This window comes from Sceloporus occidentalis, unplaced genomic scaffold (assembly GCF_023333645.1).
Source record: "Sceloporus occidentalis isolate IW3139 unplaced genomic scaffold, rSceOcc1.0.p SCAF_22, whole genome shotgun sequence".
NCBI classification, from domain to species: domain Eukaryota; kingdom Metazoa; phylum Chordata; class Lepidosauria; order Squamata; family Phrynosomatidae; genus Sceloporus; species Sceloporus occidentalis.
In genome coordinates, this window is record NW_028317002.1 from 9,457,194 (window position 1) to 9,479,732 (window position 22,539).

At 38.4% G+C, this 22,539-nt stretch overlaps 1 protein-coding gene across 1 annotated transcript in view; it reads right to left on the minus strand.

Annotated features, from left to right (window-relative positions):
• The window catches only part of LOC149300986 (vacuolar protein sorting-associated protein 53 homolog), an 88,251-nt gene that overhangs the window by 3,585 nt on the left and 62,127 nt on the right, over positions 1-22,539 (minus strand). The window contains exons 15-20 of the mRNA XM_089484576.1: positions 20,531-20,678; positions 18,060-18,142; positions 16,494-16,572; positions 13,699-13,847; positions 12,100-12,169; positions 725-862 (exon numbers count right to left, since the gene is read on the minus strand). Of these exons, the coding sequence (XP_089340702.1) occupies positions 725-862; positions 12,100-12,169; positions 13,699-13,847; positions 16,494-16,572; positions 18,060-18,142; positions 20,531-20,678 (667 nt within the window). The remainder of the gene's footprint in view (positions 1-724; positions 863-12,099; positions 12,170-13,698; positions 13,848-16,493; positions 16,573-18,059; positions 18,143-20,530; positions 20,679-22,539) is intronic.

Sequence of the window (22,539 nt, forward strand, 5' to 3'; positions counted from 1 at the left end):
TATAATCCCCAGACCACATTGTAATCCTCCACACGTAAGATCTGGCTTGTCCTTTGGTGTCCTGGTGAAGGACCAACCTCCATCGTGGAAATAGTTATTTTATATCTGCACCCCTTTTCCTGTTCTTCTTGTGTGCTGCTTGTCTCTATCACCTATATTAAGTCATGACTATAAGAAGATTTCAAGAGGTGAGCTTCAGCAGAATAGCGAGAACGTGTGAGCTTTGCACTGCTTCGTGCAATCCTAGAGGTATAAACTTACACACATTAATTTGACCAAAATAATACACAGTGATAACACAGGAAGCAAATGAGTGTGCAGCTCATAGCTCTTGGGAAATTGTTAATTTGGACAGTTCAAATTCAGCCACCCTCTTCATTTTTTCTTAAACTAGGGGTATTCATTATACACGTGCAAACGAGGCAAAAATGATTGGGACACATTTTTTTGGTTAGTTTTTGGCCCATTCATTCTCAAGCAACATTTTTAATTCAGGAACAAAATTCCCTGCCCGTTGCCTACATTCACCCATTCTCTCTCAAACTCCTTCACTCTCTCATTCTTTCTCACTATCTCATGCTGTCTCTTTGGCAGAAGTTCGCATCAGGTTATGAGAAGATAACAGACAGAAGGCAAAAGAGAGAAGACGAAGAACAAGAAGATGTTTTAATCATCCTGCCATATTTAAAACCAAATCACCAGCTCAAATGTACCATCTCCTCACCTTTAGTATCATTTCTGCCCGCGTCATACCCTTCACCACGATCTTTGTGTAACTGGCTGGTGCTTTTCTCAGAACTTGAGACCCAATTGAAGGTAGGTCCAACAGAACCGTTTTCAATGAATGTGTGTCCAGAAGAAGCTGTTTGAATACAAATGATACTTCATAAAAATCCATAAAAAGCAGGTCAGACAAGATGGACTTTTTATCCGTTCATATTATTGGTTCATTTAAACCAATAATTTATGTTCTTAAATACTTTACTTTGATATTCACAATTAAAAAATAGTAATATACATACTAATGGAAATTTTCCTGCAATTCCAGATCATTCAGTGACTACTGAATTGAAAAACGTGTTATCCCCTGTAAATAGGCTTCTTTTAATCGACCTATACTTTTCAACAGACCGTGAGTTTCTAGAAGTAAAAACTAGCTACATTTGTGCACAAAAAGCTATTGATTTAGGTTGAGGGGGCAATTTAAGTCACATGATGGGGCAGCAATATAGAAGCTCTCACATACAGCAGCACAGAAAGAATCAAATATTTTTATATTCATACTTAACCATTTAATGACCTTTCCCTAGCATTACAGTTTTGTGTTCCAGAAAGTGGCTCACTTAATGACCTTTATTTCTTGTATCGGCGTGTATCAACAGCCCAGACTCTCCACTGTCACCAAGAGCATGTATATGAATATGGTTTTACATGAAAGGTTTACTTGTGCTTAATTTGGGTAGGTACAATAAATATGAAAAGGGAATTTGTGAATTTTGGGCATAAAACAATTGTCACAAGGGAGATGAGTAAAAACAAATAAATGCGGTTAACGTGTAGCATAAAGGTATAATATTTAGGATCAGGGATAATCTGGACAAGGCAGAACTGTTGTGGGATATTCTTAGGGGAAGTAGCAGAAACAAAAGGCTTACTTAGGTAATAACAGATTGCCAGGACTACTGAGTTGTGAAGCATCATTGCTAACATTTAGTAAACAACTAGAACAAAAATTGGATTGTTCACTTGTAGATGTTAAACTAAACATTTAAGTTGTTTTAAAAACTTATTTTGTCCAGATGTACAAAGTTATGATTAGCACAGCAGCAGTAAAATCCAAACCAAATTAAGATCAAACTGCTGGATTATTCTGTTTATTGATGTACGGAAGAAGGTATATTGTAATTCAAATCCTAGACCGTTTTCGTTTGTCAATTTGACTGCAATAATAAAACATCTTATTTCCTGCATAGAATAATTCTTCTAGAATACCATAGATAATTATTTCTGTGTAGGTAATTACATTTTGGAGACTGCAGAAGGCTGGAAAAGAACTCCCGAATCTGGAGAAATGATTCTTTTACAACGCAGGAGCATAGAAATGTTTTATAGAGGAACAAGCCATAATGAACCCCTATAACACTTTATTAATCTCTCTTACTACATCTGGGAAGTCAATCTATCTCAATGTTCTAAGGGTGGCGAGTGTTAAGATACAAAAAAAAAAAAACCCCACAAAAGCGTCATGCAGCAGATTTTGAAGCCTGCAAAAATATATCACCAGGAGCAATCCTTCCTGGGTCTCAATGTATAGCATTAGCTTGCTTTTTATCCTCAGGACTGTGTCATTTACAGTAGACATACACAAATCAGCTGACAACTCACATAGGTTAAAATATATAAAACAAAACTAAGGAATGTAAAGCCTGTGTTTAATGGTTTGTGTAAATTATATACTATAAAGAGAAATCTAACATTTAGGGTTTCTAGGCAGCTGCTTAATCTGCCTGCTACAGCTACAAAAGTATTTGCAGGACAGAAATTGTGTAACAAAAAAAGCTAAAATCTGATTTACAATACCTAAGGTGAGACTATGAAAGTGCTGTCCCAACTTTGCCGAAGCTACACTGTCAACTCACTCTCCTACAGTCAACATGGAATGTAGTTTACAAGGAGCGGGGAGGGCAAACATTAACCTTAACCTAACTTACTTACACTTTCATGCATATGAGAACAGGCCACATTATAATTAACCCTTTTCATCTAAATACATAAAGGGATTCAGAACAATTCTTGCATTGCATCTCTTGTTTAGTATTGTGCACACTCAAGATACTCACCTCCAGCCAGCTTTTGTGCTGGCTCACTTAAGATTTCCAGGGATCTAATGGCTCGCATGCTCATTTCAATTCTAAAGCTGTAGTGTTATAAGAGGGAATTACTAAGTACTTGCTTGAATTCCATACCTTTATTTCCCTTACTGTAAAGAATCCCTTCCTTTGTTGTGTATGAAATCTTTGCTCTTCCCTAAGATCTTCCAATCCCCTTATTAATTTTATATCTCTTCTTTTTAAGGACAGGAGCCCAGAATTAAGCCCTTTCGAGTTTCTGACTGGCATTGCACATTGTTGCCAAGTCTATTGTCTACAACTATTCTGAATTAGTACAAATAATGTAATTCCCATTAAAATGTTTCATAGTCAAAAGTCAAAAACAGTACAGTCTGTGCATTTGTATTTATATTGTGAATTTTCATTATGGATTTTATATGCAAGAGTAACAAAAGCAAATTTCAAAACTACGCAGCGGTATTTAAAGGATTAAATGCGTGTCTTGCAGTGAAATGACTAACCACCTACTGCACAGCTGAGCAACAGGAAACAAATGAATGAAATAAAAATCCTTCTTTACGTCCGTGTCATATAAGCACACCTGTTGGGAGCGTCAAAGAGCTGCCTGCTCTCCCACAGAGCAAATTTTAATTACCTAAAGGCAGTCTCGAGGGGTGCTCAGCTCACGGGTGCATTCAGGAATAAAAAGGAGACAAAGTGACTGTCTAGCTCTGGAACAACTGAATGACTTCCTTCGGAACACTGATTAACAAAAGTTCTGCGTACTTGTGTTTCCAGAAACTATGGTTAATCAACTCTGAAGTATGCAGTGGTTTCTATTGTTTGTGTACCAAGTCAGGCAAGATTAGTGAAACATTAAGACATTCCCCAAGAGACATTAGCACCTCAGGGTTTAAACTACAATGGTGCCTTGTCAGCTAAAGGCAAAGCACCACCAAAAAGGTAAATCCTTGTTAGTCTCTCCTGCATGAAAGTCATCTCACCACTTGAACTATACAATTTCCAGGGCCTTCTTGGAGGAGAAAATCTATGGAGTTTGCATTCTGTAGTGTATAAATAACTTGATTGATGATGGTTATCATGCAGTGCCAACAGATATAGTTGGCCCTTAACAAGTACAAAATAGTATACTTTACACAAAGGGGTGTTGTTACCTGAACCAGCTTTCCGTGAAAGTAGGGCAGGCAAACACAAGGAATTCAAGAAAGGCTGTGAAGTGCATAAAGTTATCATTTAAAATTAATAAGTAAAATAGTAATTCTAGAAAAGGCAGACAATGTTTGTCAAGTGGTTATATATATATATATATATATATATATATATATATATATATATATGTCATTTATGACAATGCTTAGAGGAGTAAGAAGTAAGGGAGTTGAAATGCCCAAGCAACCTAGTGAATAAACTATATAGTGGTACTATAGTCTGCTTAGCTCATCTACTAAATGCAGTACATGCCTTTAACATGGTACATGTCGGTATAGCGGAAGATGATTGGAATAGGCTTCCTTCAGAAGAGATAGAGGTCATTACAGTAAGGGAACTTAAACATGCTTGTAATAAAAACATGGCTATCATGAATCAAAGACAAAAAACAAGCAGACTAGATGGGCCAAATAGTTATCTACTGTCAAATTGTCTCCATTTAACCTGAATTCTATGGAAAGCAATAAATTGTATACTTGCATGTTTATAAATTCTACACAAACCATATAGTTTTAATCTTATTTGATATGGGATACGCTCCACCACTGAACGACTACAGACCCCCAAAATGCATATCTTTGATTTTAAAGCCTACAGCAGGCTGTCAGTTTCTCTACTGACAATGTCTTAATTGAACATAATTGATATTAAAGTTGTGTTTCATTGAGCAGAGTATTATCCTGAAATCTTAGTCTGTGGTGCTTAAGAATTAGATGTGCTTGATCCAAGAAATACGAGGAAACTGAATCCATTTTCAGGGAAGCTTATGTTCCAGCTGTCAACATTTCTGAAATGTGATTCCTAGTTTAAAGTTGCTTTTGCCAAAAGTGAGTTTTAGATTTTAGCTGCATCCGTTTGGTTTTGGGATATTTATAATGACTTCTTACCAAACCTCAGTTCCACAAACTCAGTGAAATATTTTTAAGTGGTATTCACCGCAGGGCACATATAATAAAAGTCTAAATCGTTCTTTGAAGATGTTGCAACACACAGATCTCCTATTTATACTTTCTGAGAAATTGAAGTACTGTATGAATCATTTCTGACAGACACTTGAAAAAAATTTTTTTGTGTGCTGTGCATTTATGCAGGTTCTGACCAATCCTTAGGGTTGAGCAGCCCTTCCTACCGCACAGGTGCCTCATTAATGGTGTCCAGAGAAGGCTTTATATCGCTTGAGAGTCTCATTTAGCTTCAAATGCAGTGCAGTCCCATTGATTCAGCTCCTTCATAAGTACCATATTTGCTCGATCATAAGACAAGGTTTTTTCCAGAGCAAATGCTCTGAAAAATACCCCTTGTCTTCTAATCAAGGTCGTCTTCTAATCAGACCTCATATGAGGTCCGACTATGAGACTAAGGGGACCTGGATCCTCCTGTCTGGTAACCTCAGCTGCTGCCGGCACTTACACCGGGTGTCTATCACCGAGCGCCGGCAGCAGCGGAGGTTGTCTACGCGCATTGCACATACCTTCCCCGGCTGCCAGAGAGAATTCCCTGTAGCACTGCGGGGAAGTCTCTTCTCTGCCAGCTGGCGAACGTCCGCTTGATGAACGCAGAGAACCCCCCTGTACTTGTACTTCCGCCGTAGCTTCTATGACGCAGCACCGGCGTCACATGACCTTCCGGTGCTCATAGAAGTTCTGGCAAAACACCCGCTGCCCCCACCAGACTCTAGGGAGTCAGAAGCACTGGTAAGTAGGGGGGGATGTTATATGGGTGGCATAAGGCTTTTCTGGAGGCAGAGTGCCCCATATGCCCTTTTAGCCCCCTGTATGCCACTCTGTCTCCAGAAATGCCATCTTTTTGTTCTTCTGTCTTCCATTTTCTTTCTTCAACTGCATCTCTACGGACATGACCTCCCGGCGAGCTTAGCAAGAATGGCAGCAATCGGGAACGTTCATAGAAGGTTATCTCCAGGCAAAATGGTGGACATTCTGGGCACACTCACTCTAAGATCCACCAACCGAGGGAGGGGGATGTCACTGGAAGCTCTGCCATTTTTGCGAAAGTTCATGGAAGGTTACTTTCAGGCAAAATGGCAGAGCTTCTGTGTAGACCCTCTCCCTGATCCTACAATCAAAGAAGAGGATCTCAACGGAAGCTCCACCATTTTTGCTGAGGTTCACAAGAGGTTGTCTTTGGCAAAAACGGCAGAGCTGTCAGGCACACACTCTCCACATCTCAATTTGGGGCAGAGGTTTTTCACTGGAAACTCACCAGGAAGTCATGTTCACATGTTTCAGACGAAGAAAGAAAATGGAAGAACAAGAAGATAATGAAGATTCTGGAGAAGAAACAGAGCTGTGAGACAAGGAAATGGTCGGTAGAGAAGTTAGGGAGACATTCAGCCCACAAAATAAAAATTCTGAGCTTTGTTGTCGTTCCTTTTGCTGATTTTGTTGTAGTGGCAGAAACGTCTCTCTGCCGCTACACTGCCACTATCAACAATCTGGACCCTCCCCTGTCTAATCGTGTGTAACAGTGTTCATTGTCATTGAAGGAATGCCCAATCACCTGTTCACTCCAGGTAGGTGTCACTGTTGACCAGAAGTTGATTTGAGAACAGGAGAGCCTCAGCAGGGTCATTCTAGACCCAGCTGGGCTATCCCACTGCTGGCTGATTGCATATACTGCAATCTGCAATGCAGGGCTGTGTCACCATGACATCACAGGCATAAAAATGTTTGCCAGAACCCCAAAGGGATCTTGAGCCTTACTGCCCAGGAAACAGTGCAAAAACCCAAAGCCCTTAAGTCAATTGTATTAAAAAAATGTAATATGGGGTAATATTTACACCATATTACATCTAGATATGACCCTCTGGAAGATCAAAAATGTGACTAATCAGGAGATGTTGCCGAACATAAATTGGGTCATTGTTCAGCTGTGGCACCTATAGTACAGAAGACAGGTTAAGCAAGATTGCAAAAAAAAAATATTTTTCTATTTTAGTATAGGGTTTTTTGATCTACTATCACTAATAATTATGTTTTATGTATTTCTATTATTTTAAAAGAAGACCCTACTTCCCCAAAAATGATGTATAATTTGTGTGGCTTTATCAAATATGGAAAAGGGGAATAGTGGTTTAACAAACATATGGTAAAAATGAAAAATAAATATTTTGGTATTTTGGTTATGAAATCCCCATAGGCTGAAGGGGTTAAAAATGGAAGAAAGCTGCAATAAAACATTACATTCTAAGTACAAGATAACGTTGCTGTCTAGACAAAGATTTTAATTTTATGCCACGATACAGTTAATATAACTTGGCAAACATACAACCAAATGGAAAATATCAATGATTTCTGTCAAGATGAATACTTGTACTTTTTTTCCCCCATCTCTGATAAATATTGTAAAGTGCTCATGTTTGCTTGGCACAACCACAAAGTATAGCAACAAAATATAAATAGAAACTACCCAACAGGAAGAGTGGTTTAGTATCCACAGCTTGTTCCAAATCTCCTGACATAAATTTGGCTGAGCCGATTCCAAATGAACACTAAGTGGCCAAATTACCATACAGCTCAACACAGCCAGATGATTGATGGCAAGGGTAGCTATGTGACTATGACATTGTTTAAACAGTCGTATTTGGAGAATAATAAACCTTTTAAAACACTTCCTAATGCTAATTAAAATAAATAAATCAAAGTACAATGTTTGATATTAAGAGGTCCTTCCTTTCTTTGTTTTCAAAACTCTAATTTATTGTTAATGGCAATGCACATGGACTTATATACTACATGGCCAACTACTTTTTTAAATACGCTTAACAGAGAATGCTAATCTTAAACCCCAAATAATAATTTCCAGCAGTCTATCCTGATCAATACATGTAGCTGGGTCAAATACGTAACATACGTCTTGGTACTTAAAATGGTTGGGGCATGTTTCTCTCCATAGGATGGCTGATCTATTTTCATATTTTTCATAGTAGCATATCGGTGACAACCTTAGAAACAGTATATACTTTAAAGGAAACCAATATATTTTGTTTTTAGGACAAATTTGATTGGACAAAATGTGCCTTTCATAACAATGTATAGTGGTAACCCCAACCCTCAAACATAGTTTTCCCCAAAACTCCAAACTAAAGTAGTTTTTAAAAGCTCATGGAGACCATGTAGACGACAGTACACAATTTAGGCACATAAAAAAAGTGTCATGCACATGTCCACAGGTATACCAGTGCACCTGCTTTTGGGGGCTACAACTCCTGTCTACCTAGACATTCTGGTAATGTTACCTGGCTAAAAACTACAAAAGCTTATCTGTCCACTCTAGAAGAATAATAACAACAACATTTACATAAAAACATATGTCCCTGTGTATTTATTTTCCTCTTTTTATAGAGAGGGACAGACGGGTTTGGGAAGTGGTTACAAATAGTGATTTGTGTGGTAGCAGGGATCAGGGCTTTTGCCAGTATGCCAGCCAGCTGATGTCATAATAGATCAGCTGGCGGCATGCAGAACCAGGGCTACCATCAGGGGGTACAACCATTACAGTTGTAAGGGGCTTGCCTGTCCTGACTGACTGAGAGAAACTCTCCTGATTGGATGAGAGTTCAAAAGCCTCTCCTGAATGTCCGAGTTCCTCAACATGGAGCTCAGTGTACGCTGCAGCCAGCAGCAGATAAGAAACCCATTGTGTGCCTATTTGACTGTCAGTTTGTGTGACTGTGTATGTGTGTGTGACTGTGTGTGTGTGACTGTGTGTGTGTAATGTCTAGTGATAGAGGGGGTTGTCTGAAACTGCTCATATCTGGTAATGCAGGAGGTTCATTGCCTGAGACTGCTCATGTCTGGTAATAGAGTGGGTTGATTGAGACTGCTCATGTCTGATAATGGATGTATGTATATTATAATATTATTAAATTTCCCAAGGCTTCCTAATAATTTCTGTAATAGAAAATGTTTTTTATGCGTATGTGAGGGTGCGTGCATACGTGAATTAGTGTGTATTTGAGATACATGTGTGTGCGCAATCTCATCAGCTTAATACTGTGTCCTTGAATGGTAAAAATAAAATGTGGTCACCCTAACCCTCACTGACCATGCTCCTGCTGGCCTCTTTGTATCCAAATTGCTTGTTTCCACCATCTTTTTGCCCAAATAGCTTGCCTGTGCCACTTTAGCACCCAAACAGCTTGTCAGTGCCTCCAAATGGCTTGCCTGTGTTATCTTTGCCACCAAAAAAGAAGAGTAAAACAAAAATGATGTGTGTGGTGTCATCTGGGGATAGGGGCCCAGATCATTTGTTCTGTAAGGGGCCCCAAAACAACTCATGGCAGCATCTTTTAGATTTTATGATGTTATGATGGCAGCAGGCAGGCAAGCAAGGGATGTCTTGCGTGTACTCTGAAACACACAAGACTTCAATGTATGAGGTAACGGAAGGCTACACTAGAGAAAAGGGATTTGAGCGAGTAGTACACCCTGCTACGCCAATTATACTGTTGCCATCATGGGCGTAGGAACCCCTAAAAATCTGGGGGGACAGCATTTTCCCCCATCAGATCCCTACTTTCTCACACTATCTACCTCCTCTCCCCCTCTCACACTTTCTTACTATCTACCCCTCTCCCTACCCTCCCTTCTCACACTATCTACCCTCTCCCTATCGCCCCTTCTCACTAACTACCCTCTCCCTACCACCCCTTCACACTAGCTACCCTCTCCCTACCCCCCTTCTCCCTAGCTACCCTCTCCCTACCCCCCCTTCTCACTAGCTACCCTCTCCCTACCCCCCCCTTCTCACTAGCTACCCTCTCCCTACCCCCCCTTCTCACTGTCTACCCCAGGGGTGTCCAAATTTTTCTGCAGTGGGCCACTTCATCAGAATTGTATACGTGCGCGGGCCGCACTCATTTTTCACTGTGAGAAAATATGGCCTTTAATAAAATATGCAGATTAAAATAAAGTAAATGACACAAAACGTTTACTTTTCCTCTCACTGATTTCTGGGCCTAGAAAGTTTTGTGACTACAAATTCAGGGTATTTACTTGCATTTTAAAAACTACATGAAAGCAGATTTATGGTTTATTTGTACTCCTTTTCTGTATAAAAATAACACTATCCATACAGGTATTACGGTATTTGCCCGAATATAGGCCAAACTCACCCCCCCACACTTCACATCTTTAAAGTGGGGGTGCGGCCTATATTCGGGCAAATACCGTAATACCTGTATGGAAAGTGTTATTTTTATACAGAAAAGGAGTACAAATAAACCATAAATCTGCTTTCATGTAGTTTTTAAAATGCAAGTAAATACCCTAATGGCGCTACCTTGAAATATTTTAAACTCATATATGGTTTAAGTCTTTTGTTTTATGTGAAGTCCTCATAGTTAAAAATAAATAAAAATTATTTAGCACAAGAATGCGCAATTCATATCGCCCGACTCCCGGGACATGCAGTTCCGGGTGCCGGGCAGGCAGCAGGGTTAGGACCAGATCCCCCGCAGCGCTTCAGGGGAACTGGATCCTACTCTCTGACAGCCGGTGGACGTCTGTGCGATACGCATAGACAACTTCCGGTTCCGACACTTCCGCTGTGGGAAGTGCTAGCAGGGGAGGTTGTCTGCGTGATGTGATTAAACAACCTCCCTTGTCGGCACGGTAAGTTGTATACGCGAATCGCGAAGATGACCATTGCCGGCCCCGCTAGACACAAGGATTCTGCATTGGTAAGTCGGGGGGGGGGGGGGGGGCTGGGCGCTGGCAGCATATCTGTCCTACTATCCAATGACCTACTTGTCCCTTAAGTCCACCATGCTTTTAATAAAGGTGGTAAAAGCATTAGAAACAGAGTTTGACCACAGATAAGAACCATTCAGTCCATCTAGTCTGCCCGTTTTTCCTGATGTAAAGACTCAAACTTTAACCAGTCCTCTATATCATCATTGGGATAGCTTTATGCCTATCCCATGCATGTTTCATCTTCCTCACTGCATTAACCTTTACTACTTCTGTTGGGAGACTGTTTCACTTATCTACCACCCTCTCTGTAAAGTAAAAGTCTTTACATTACATGTAAACCTCAGACCCTCTAGTTTTAGATTGACTTCTTGTCCTTACATTACTCACCTTTCGAAATAAGCTTTCCTCCTGAATTGTTTTAAATCCCTTTTTTATTTACTTTAATTAACTTTAATTTACTTTTTTTATCCTGAAAACTATTTATCATTTTGTACCCCTCATGAGATCTCTCCAAAATGTCAATGTTCTTCTGGAGATGGGGTTTTCAGAACCATACACAATGCCACTCCAGTGCTATTTTGTGCCTTGGGGGGTTTTACATGCCAAGTGCACCACTTTATTTTTATCAATATTAAACTGCAGCTACCACACTCTCCACAATTCTTCTAATTTACTTAAATCTCTTGCCATTTGGCATCTATCTTTTGTATTATCCCTAATAAATACATGGGTCCCAGTAATGATCCCTGAGATACCCCACTAATAAAACATTCTTCTAAATACAAACCATTATCAATTCAACTATTTCAACATCCAACCCCAAACATTGCAATTTTATGTGGAAGTACTCCGTTCAATAGGGACTGGTTCAATAAGTCTAACGGTTTTGCTAGAACACTACCATATTATACCATAAGTGATGCACACTTATTATGTGAGGCTCCATTTTCACTTATCAGGACCATTTTTATAATGACAAGTTTCTGTTTCCTTAAGGAAAATTAGACTTCCCTGAGTTAAAAGATGAACACCCCGTCCCCCCAAAGCCAGCAAAGTATACAGACAGGTGAACTGTGGGTCAGAAGCACATGTATGCCTTTAGGTGAAGCATGAAGGTGAAGTACTCTACCTAGTAACCTCCTGTATTTACACAGAAAAAGGATAATTATTTTGTCACAGATCTACTTAAATTATTCTTTTTCTAGCCCATCTTGGTTTAAGAACAACTGCCCATTTTGATTAATGGAATCGACTGCTGTAATTTCAGCATGCAATGAGGAAGAGCGTTTTAACAAATATTCTTTCCATACACTCCATTTGCTTACCTGTTCTGCACCCACCATGCTGATAGGCTTGCATTTAAAGAGGTGGTTGATGAATTTTGGAATAAAAGAACTAAAAAAGTAAGAAGAATTGAATTAACATGCTTCTTTTTCACAAAAGAATTAGACACAAAATTATGTAATAATGCATAATGAAAATGTAATAGAATTACTAAATTTGGTTTAACCATTTCACTATATAGTACTGTCCATTAACATAAGGCACTTAAAAATTCCCCTGCAAAAGTCAAACAAAATAATGTAATAGCATTACACTGGCACACATAAGCATACAGTACATAACAGTTTTATATAATTAAATATTTTTTCATCCTCTAGCATTAAAGAAGGCTACAAAATTTAGATGGTATTAAGATGGTAAATAAAATCAGCAACAAAGAGAAAATAAACCTATATAAACCATTCATCCAAACGCATACTAGAAAGCCTATCTATAGCTGTAACTTCTCCTTAAATACATATGGTCTCCATTAAAAAAATTTAATTTAATAGTGGCATTGTTGCTATATTTAGAAAAGTATAAAATGAATACAGATAGGATTAATTTCCTTTGTATATAAAAAGCAAATATTGAAAATAAAATAAACTTTACAGAAATAATGCCAAGCACTTAACGAGGTAAAATGTGGCCTGAGAGAGCAAACAGCCGAAGGAAAGATGGAACTTGCCCAAACTGCACAGGAAAGGCTACATGATCCAGGTGTGTAAATAAGCCCTTAGGCCCACACTGAACAGCTAAAACAGCTGGACTTTTCCTATAGAGCAACTTGCAAACAAACACATTATTTAGAGAAGGTTTGAGAGATTTGATAAATGATAAACACGCTGTCTCTTTAAGTGCTCTGCAAACAGTCATGCTTGTACTGTAACACTCTGCAAATAAAAACATGGTTAAGCAGACATTTAAAGGCAGGTGGAATAATCCAAGAACGTTGCTGAAATGTGGCTACTGCCCCATCACATATATTTAAATATTTTCTTTTTAATATATATTTATTAGATCAGCATCACATTTCCCAGGGGACTGCTTTGTCATTTGAAGCTTACATCCTTCTCTCACATTGGTACAAGACACCTGCTCTCTTTTGATGCACCTCTCCTAGTGTCGCAGAAACGTTTTCTAAACTTCATATATGGTGGCTTATCCTTAGCATGGGTCTTTCTTGAATAATGGAAGGAAAACTCCATTGCCCTATAGCACACACATGCAATTATCTCAACATACAAGAAAAACATTGTTAGCCACTACTGAACATAACCAGGGTTTGCCCAGAACACTTGAAGAACACTAAACACCCTCACATTTCAGAAGAGGAAGCGTTTTACTTGGTTTGCTCACTAAAGGCCTTATCCTCACACCCCTCTGGAAGGGATATCAGTATTGCCTGTGCATAGCTGGTGGTGCTGCTCTAGTAGTGTTTCTGAAATTGGAGGAGCAGAGATATTATATTTAAACTGCAAGGATCCATTTAAAAGTTCACATATTGCCATCATTTATGGAACTCACTGTCTATATGGTTATGATACATACACAATAATAAAATAAGAAAAAAGCAACATTCCAGGTTGTAAGCAACTTACTTCGCAAACTTAATGCAGAACTGAGTGAAGTACTTTCTGGTTGAGGCGAGGTTATCTCTAATAATGGGAACATTCTGCTTGACATGAAGAATGATGGAGGTAACGTAAGGACTTTGATCCCCCACATGTTCCACATTTTGCCACTGCATCTGTATGGCAACATATAGGAAATGTAAACAAGGGCATATACAATTACATTTGGTCACCTAATTCTAAGTTAAACACCATGAAACCCGTTAGTATATATAACCTGGTAGATGAGGCAGACAGTGGTAGGTTAATTTTCTCATCATATTTAATTAAGGAATTGAGTAGCGAGGATCGTCTTAATCATCCAAAATTCACAAGGAACATAGAATTTCATGTGAGTGCTTGGAAACAGGGCAACCCCAAAGGAACTTTTCCCACTGGAGCTCTGCTAACCCTGCATAATGTAGTTCAATTGATGGCATGGTTTCGAAGGAATCTCCACACATTATCTACACACTACTGGTGATTACACTGATCACGTGTAACTGATGTTGATTAAGAAGGGACAGTGTGTTCTTCCTTAATGTCACAGGCCTGTGACCTATCTACTCTTTCTCTGCGACTTGTATTTAACGTTTACAGCCGAAACTCAAAACATATAAAGGGATTGTTGTCACTGTTAAGATTCCTACTTGTAAACGGCAGTCAGCAAATCTGCACATTAATGATCCTGAAGGTTCAGACAACTTCTGATATATAAGACATTTCTGGTGGCCTAATTTTAACTTTAGGTCCTAATTAGGTTGGAAATCCTTAAATACACTAACAAACAGTACAAATTCACCCTGTTAATGCCATCACTGTTATAGTAAGATTAAAAGGCACTGTTAACGTACATTTACTTAAAAAAATGGGCATATTTCTAGGGTAATGAGCCCTGATTATGCACTATACAAGGCTAAGTAATTTATTTTAGGTCTCTAAAGCCCAATGGGCTTAATTGTAGTGTCTCTGATTACAACACAGTAATTTAGGTCACTTTCCGTTGCCAATTTTTTTAATCCTAAAATATGTTCATCTTACATTAATAAAGTTGCTGGAAAATAATAGTCCTTTTATTGTACCTTTTTTCGACTCAGAGTAGGAGCAGCTTGAAAAGTCATTAATAGCAAACTGAACTCTACTGTGACTGTTTTGTCCCTGTCAGAATTCATTTTCACTCTTCTTGTATTTTCCTTGGGAATGTTCCAGGTAGTTTTCAACTAGTTATCCTTAGCATGCATTACATGAAATAGAAACAGCATCTGCTATTGCTACCTCTATGTGTCTATTTGTCCAGGTACAGATCAATAAATGACATATGCAGTCAGGGGCTGAATCATAAAGAACTGAGATTTCAAAAGCAAATAATTCCACCTAATGCGATTTTAACTTATTTTAGATTATGTTACCGTGAATTCACTGCTGCTGAGTTCAGCTTAAATGTTGTGACTGGAGTGGGTGAGGGGGTGTGGGGAAAGGTAGGAGTACATAAGGGGGCTGTGTTGCAACTGGAGTGGGTGAGGGGGCGTGAGTTTGGGTAGAGGTAGGAGCAAATAAGGGGGCTAAGGAGAGTGGCCCAGGAGGGGAGTTGGGGCTAGACCTTCTGCTCTAAGAAACTGAGAAAGTTCAATTAGAATTGCATTTAAAAATAATACAGGTAGATGGCTTATTTAAGCATATATCCATATAACCTATTGAACAGAGACCAAGGCACACTATTTTCTCACAACCCACATGCTGAAATAAAGGTAAAAATATAACTTTTAAACATCGAATGTGGAGGAGATAAACTAGACAGCTAGCAGTGACCTAAGCTCTACCCATAAATATCTAGCCCTACACTTCCTAAACATGCTCAGCAGCAATCTTATTGAAGAGCAGCAGGTATTCTATTTATTTCTATTGAACATGCTCAAAATGCATACTGAGGTAAGCCCAACATTTTTGGTAGTGGCAGCTGGGTAGGAGTTAAATGAGTCAGTCTCATTTTCTAATTTCAAGAACTATTAGCTGCAATTGTCCATGTGCAGTAAAATGTACTGGCATCCATGCAAAACAATATGCACTCAACATGAAACTAGGGCTGCACTGCTCAGTAAAGAGGGTATCGCTCTTAGGAACAGGTCTGTTCAGGCAGCAGATACACAGCAGATGGGTCAGTACTAAGTGTGCCATCGAAATGACCTTTTTGTAATGGAATGCAAATGCTTTGTGTGAAAGAATAAATAATAATAATAAACTTGTTTTCTCATGCACAGCTTACATTTATATCACAGTCTTCAGTGCTTGAATTTTGTTTACTGGCTGTAGAAGGGGTTACGTACATTTTAAATATGCTACAACTTGTCTTAACGCTTTGGCGATGACACTGGATCAATGTCCAGAAGAGTACTGCTAGATCTAAAGTGATTTGCAGAATGTTTCTGCCCCTGAGATACTGGTTTGACAAACTAATTATAGGATAGCGGTGGGTCACATGTGGAACTTCAGTATCTTCTTTTTCACCAAATATTTTCTTCAACCTATCCCAATGATGCAAAAACCAGAATCATGTTTACTTTGCATGATGATTAAATCTTCAGCAGGCAGTGAAAAAAGTGTAGACTGAGGCATAGATCCACCATGTTGAGAAACAGGCTATGAGCTGCGTATAGGTCATGTTTTGGTGTGTAAAAAAAGGAGCGTGTGTGTGTGTCAAATATGCAGCAATAACCTAGATAAAAGAAAAAATAATTGCACAATTTGTTAGCAAAGTCAATTTACATTTATATTCTTGCACCTACCTTGCTCATTGCCGTAAGAGCTGGATCACAGGCTGAATCCAGATCTTGCACAAGAAGCTGGATACTGTTTGAGATAACTCTAAAAACAAAACGGTGATATCACTGTTCACTGTACAAATATAAATTACACAAGGATTCCATAGACAACATACTATATTCAAGTACAAAAATATTCACTTTTAGTATGATTATAAAAATATAATAGTGTATAATGTAATATACATTTTAGCACATTTAGGATCACAGTAACAACACTTGTATTAATTAGATTACTTTGATAAGGTTACACTAACATTTTCTGTGCAGCAAATTGCTGTAATTAATCGTATAATTAAGGACTACATAAAGTTTATCTCAACTAATCTAAGTTCATTGTGCTGAAATTAACAATATGTCAGCACTGGAATTCCCTTGATTTACAAAGCATTTCGCAACCTTTATTTGGGTTTTGATGTTAAAATATTGGAATGGGTAAGGCAATGGTTCAGTGACAGGAGACAGACGGTTGTAGTTAATTGGAAATATTTAGGAAGGTCTTGCTAGTAGTGGGGTACCTCAGGGATCAGTATTGAGACCCATTACTTTTGGCAATATTACAAAATGGTAAAATATATATAAAAGGTGTGCATCGAGGCAGGTATTCCTGATGGAACAAGTAAAATGACAAAATATTTAAGTAAATGAATTGTCAAGAATGTGGCAGCTGTAGTTTAATGTTAAATAAATGTAGGATATTGACATACTGCAAGTGTTCAGAGGATGGCTAATAAAATTGTGAATTGTGAAAGGGATCGCAGTAAGCACAGCTTGGAGGAGGATTTACCAAAGAAATGGTAGAATAAGAGGTCATGATCTACAGTGGCTTGCAAAAGTATTCAGCCATTTTTCCTATTTTGTCGCATTACAACCTGGACATACACAAAATAGCCAAAACTGGTGAAGTTTAGAAAATAACATGCACAACTATTTTGTATATGTCCGTTATATTAAATCCAAATAAAAATATTCTTATTCTAGGATGTGATGCAACAAAATAAGAAAAACCAAGGAAGGGTGAATACTTTTGCAAGGCCCGGTGAAAATAGAGGGTCAGAGGTTTAAATGTAATTTAAGGATGTTTTACTTTACTGAGAGTGGTAGATAAATTCCCAGCAGAAATGGTAGAGGCCAATACAGTGAGGGGATTTAAAGATGCATGGGATAGGCATAATGCTATCCTGAATCTAAGATCACGTACTGATTTAAGGTCTATACATTAGAAAAAAGTCAAATGTTCCTACGTAACTTAATGCTTGTAAAACAAAATACTTTTCATTTCAAAGTGCATCACGTGTATTGATTTTTAGGGTTATTTTACCTCCCTGCCTATGTTTTATACTGTGGTGAATGCACCATGGAAGGGCATAACTGGCTCCCCTCTTTTCTTTTGTTTTTAAGATGAATGTAAGTAAGTAGTCAGGTTAACTTTAGTGGTTTAACCTGAGCTTTCCATAGAAAGCTGTGGGTCACTTCAAAATTTGCTGAATCAACCACACTGTAGCTACAGAAGAAATTAGATAAGCTCACGTGCTGAAGGTGTCCATCTCTCCAGTAAGGTTAATTCTGTCGGTCAGGGTGATATCTACTTTTTCTTTCAGCTTCTCTTCAAGCTGTTAAATGACATCAAGAAAAATCATTAGGAGATTATTCAGTTATTCTCTAGAGGCCTGTCTGTAATTGAATATATGTGCTGTGTGCACGTTTGCTTACACATATTAACTTGCTGCATATTTCCACATTTTTGCAACGTGCTGTGTTTTGGTGGCTTCATTTGCTAGCAACAATCCATCAATCTGGCAAATTCTAACAGGACCCCACTATTTATAGGAGATCAAAAAACACAGTTCTTGCACACTTTAGCTCTGCCTAGTCTTACACACATTTTCAAATCTTTTAGTGCATGCTCAACTATAGTAAAATCAGTATAAACAAGAAGCAGCATATATTCAAAAACTGCGGTTAGGACTAAAACATGGAAGATTCTTAGACTAGAGCAACATCAAGAATCTCCATAAAAGTTCCATGTATACACCAACATTAACAAACAAACCAAATCTGAAAATAATTACTGTAAGTCTTTCCCTACACATAACCCTATGACAAACTGCCGTAAATAGATTTTTAAAGGTCTTCTCCCACCTACTCTGCTTAATTTACCACTTTGGTAGCTAAATGCAATTATCATTCCAAATTACTGCTGAATACGCAATCCCTTCCCAGAAATAATTGAATCATGTTATCAATGTAAACTTTTGCCTCACCCCAATAATTTTTGTAAGGGGCATTTTGTCATGTGTAAAAATGTTGCCTAGACAACTGAAACACTTAGTGTTGTTTTATGTGATTAAACCTTAAGAAGAAATGGCAGATTTGGTAAGGGTTTGGCTTTTATTTTAACTTATTATTATGAAGTGTTTTAAATATTTTTAAAAGCAGACCAACACTTTCAAATATAATTTATTTTATTTGTTTTTACTATTATTGTATTGCCTCTAAAGTGTAAGGTTAACTTTAATTCTGTTTTCATGCAGGAGTATGGATGCATACTACAAATGCTGACCTGCTTTCACTGCACCTGTAACCTTTTACTTCCTGGGATTATCAACTCAAACTTTGTTTCTTAGGTTTCACATGTTGTTTCAGATTATATACAGTCACTGCCCACTTTATCAGGTACATCTTGCTAGTACCGGGTTGGAGCTCTTTTTGCCCTCAGAACTGCCTTCATTCTTTGTGGCATACTTTCTACAAGGTGCTGGTAACATTCCTCAGAGATTTTGGTCCATATGGACACGATGGCATTACGCAGTTGAGGAAGATTTGTCGGCTGCTCATCCATGATGCAAATCTCCTGTTGCACCACATCCCAAAGGTGCTCTATTGGATTGAGATCTGGTGACTGTGGCGGCCATTGGAGTACAGTGAACCCATGGTCATGTTCAAGAAACCAGTTGGTGACGATGTGAGCTTTGTGACATGGTGCATTATCAGAAAATGGGTACACTGTGGTCATAAAGGGATAGACATGGTCAGCAACAATACTCAGGTAGGCTGTCGCATTTAAACGATGTTCAATTGGTACTAAGGGGCCAAAAGTGTGCCAAGAAAATGTCCCACACACATCACACCACCACCACCAGCCTGAACCGTTGATAGAAGGCAGGATAGATTCATGCTTTCATGTTGTTTACACCAAAGTCTGACCCTACCATCTAAAGGTTGCAGCTGCAATTGAGACTCATCAGACCAGGCAACGTTCTTCCAGTCTTCCATTGTCCAATTTTGGTGAGCCTGTGCGAATTGTAGCCGTAGCTTCTATTCTAAGCTGACAGGAGTGGCACCCGTTGTAGTCTTCTGCAGCTGTAGTCCATCTTCTTCAAGCTTCGACATGTTGTGCAGAAATGGTATTCTGCATACCTTGGTTGTAACGCGTGGTTATTTGAGTTACTGTTACCTTTCTGTCATCTTGAACCAGTCTGCCCGTTCATCTCTGACATCAAAGAGGCGTTTTCGTCCACACAACTGCCACTCACTGGATCTTTTCTCTTTTTCTGACCATTCTCTGTAAACCCTAGAGATGGTTGTGCATGAAAATCCCAGTAGATCGGTACTCAGACCAGCCCGTCTGGCACCAACAACCATGTCACGTTCAAAGTCACTTAAATCCCCTTTCTTCCCCATTCTGATGCTCGGTTTCAACTTCAGCAAGTTGTCTTGACGACATCTCCATGCCTAAATGCATTGAGTTGCTGCCATGTGATTGGCGGATTAACTATTTGTGTTAACAAGCAATTGAAAAGGTGTAGTAACAAAGTGGCCAGTGAGCGTATATGTGTGTTTGTGTGTTACTCAGATCACCTAACCAGTTTGTTGCCTATAGTACCTGGTTGGAACTGTAGAGTACAACTTCATTTTTGTAAAATGGTTTGGCAAGTTTTTCATATATACATTCTGAGATGGCAACGCAATTACCTGGTCCATTAGCAGTCTGTACTCACCTGCTGGGTTGTTGCTAAGCAATACTCGGCTGTACTCAAGATACTGCAGATTAGGCACAGTTCCTCTGTGGTGAACTTGGCCACTTCAGAGCCCTCCTTTTCCTTCAGAAGACTGCTGATATTAAGCCCACCACTGCTGCTGGTGGTCCTGATGGAGTGACAGTGAATTAGATATGCTGTTGTTTTTAAGATAGCAAGAACACATACATTGCCTGATCAGAGACAATAAAACTAAAAGGGTTCATGATTAATGTTAACAATAGTGTGTTTATACAAATTCTCTACTTCACACTCCCAGATTCAACCATGTAATTTCTTCTCAGGCCTGAGTCATGAGAGTTAATGTGGTTTTGTATGTTTCACCTCAGTCACCGTAAAAGCTTTCTTTGAGATGGCCGCTTTCCTTGCATGTACTCCACACATATTTGTTTTGGAAGCAACTAGTGTTATTCATTTTTTGTTTTTTTGAAGTGCAAAGTCCAGGTATAGGCAACAGCTAACAAGAAAGAAAATAGGTTTGGAGAACATGTCAGAGGAAAGGAATCTGACTAGTGTCCTAATGCACGTAAAGGAGAAACATACACCTTCTCGATTACCACAATAATCCTCACATCCCCTTGACAGAAATAAAGATTTACAGGACTGAAGAGTAACTACTACATTTAGCAACAGACATGGCATGCATGCACGAAAGCAGCCATTCATATGTAAGGAAACATAGCCGACTGCGTCGCTTCCTTAAAGAGCTGTTCATATGTGAAGAATTTACAAGCCAGCTGAGCACAGAGACATTTATAAGGTGACACCCGGAGCAGACGCAGAGGAGGCTAACTTTATACTGCTGTAAGACTGCTCTCTTTCTGTACTAAAACACCAACATATGGCAGGCCTTCAGTCCTGCAAATGATCCATAATGTTTAGATGAACCATCTGCTACATGTTCAATCTGAACAGAAAGACAAAATCCCTATATATTGAAGGTTTATACCTTTTGGATGTGCCAGGCAGGAAAAATATAGCAGTTTTCCTGGGATTTTTATTGGCTGGGGATAAGTACATTCACAGAGCCATTTTGTGTTAGCAATCATGAATACACACTGTTTTATCTGTTTAAAAAAGCAAGTACTTGTTTTTTGTTTTGTTTTTTAAAATAAATGTATGGTTTGTTCCTTAAAAGATAATTGACTGTTTAACCAATTATAAGATACAGTAGAATACAATTTGGCTTGTAAATTGGCTGTAAAATATATTATATATCTGTATTATATATATATATATATATATATATATATATATATATATATATATTTACATTTCTAATTAAGTTTGAACAGAAGGGTAAGATAGCCAGTAAAGGTCTGTATAAAAGTTATTCTATAACTACAGATGAGTCTGTGATAGTCTTGGTTGTTTTAAGCTGGTAATTATTGGATATAACCTTAATTTGTTTAGTCTTTAAATGATTGGTGGTGTCATCACAGGGGTGGTTGAAGGTGTAAGGAAATGCCTATATATTGCTTGTGCACACTTGATATGGTTGTCTCCTGGAGAGACTGAAATGTCGATGAGAAATAAAACATGACAATAATTCCTCAAAGAAATCTGGGGAGTGCTTCAATAGTGATTATGTATATTCACATATTCACACAATACATATACACAACTTTTACTAAATAGAAAAGGCCTATAATTGAGTGCTCTCTCGCAGATAGGCCTCTTTGCAGATAAGCCTCTGAAATAGCCAGCTCTTAGAATGGCTAAATAAAGACTGTTCCCTTCTGGAACATATAAACTGGTCTATATTTGACAAATATATTTGTTTTACTTTCTATCACTCTGCCCTTTATATGATCTAGAGCAAATATTTGGTGTAGCATTCCTGCAGCTATAAATGTTAAGTAAACCAAGAAGAGTTGGAAACACCGTGAATCACCCATGATAAAATCACAAGTTTTCCCGATACACAGAAAGCTACAAAAAGCCTATTTTATCAAGATTGCCGTAGCAAA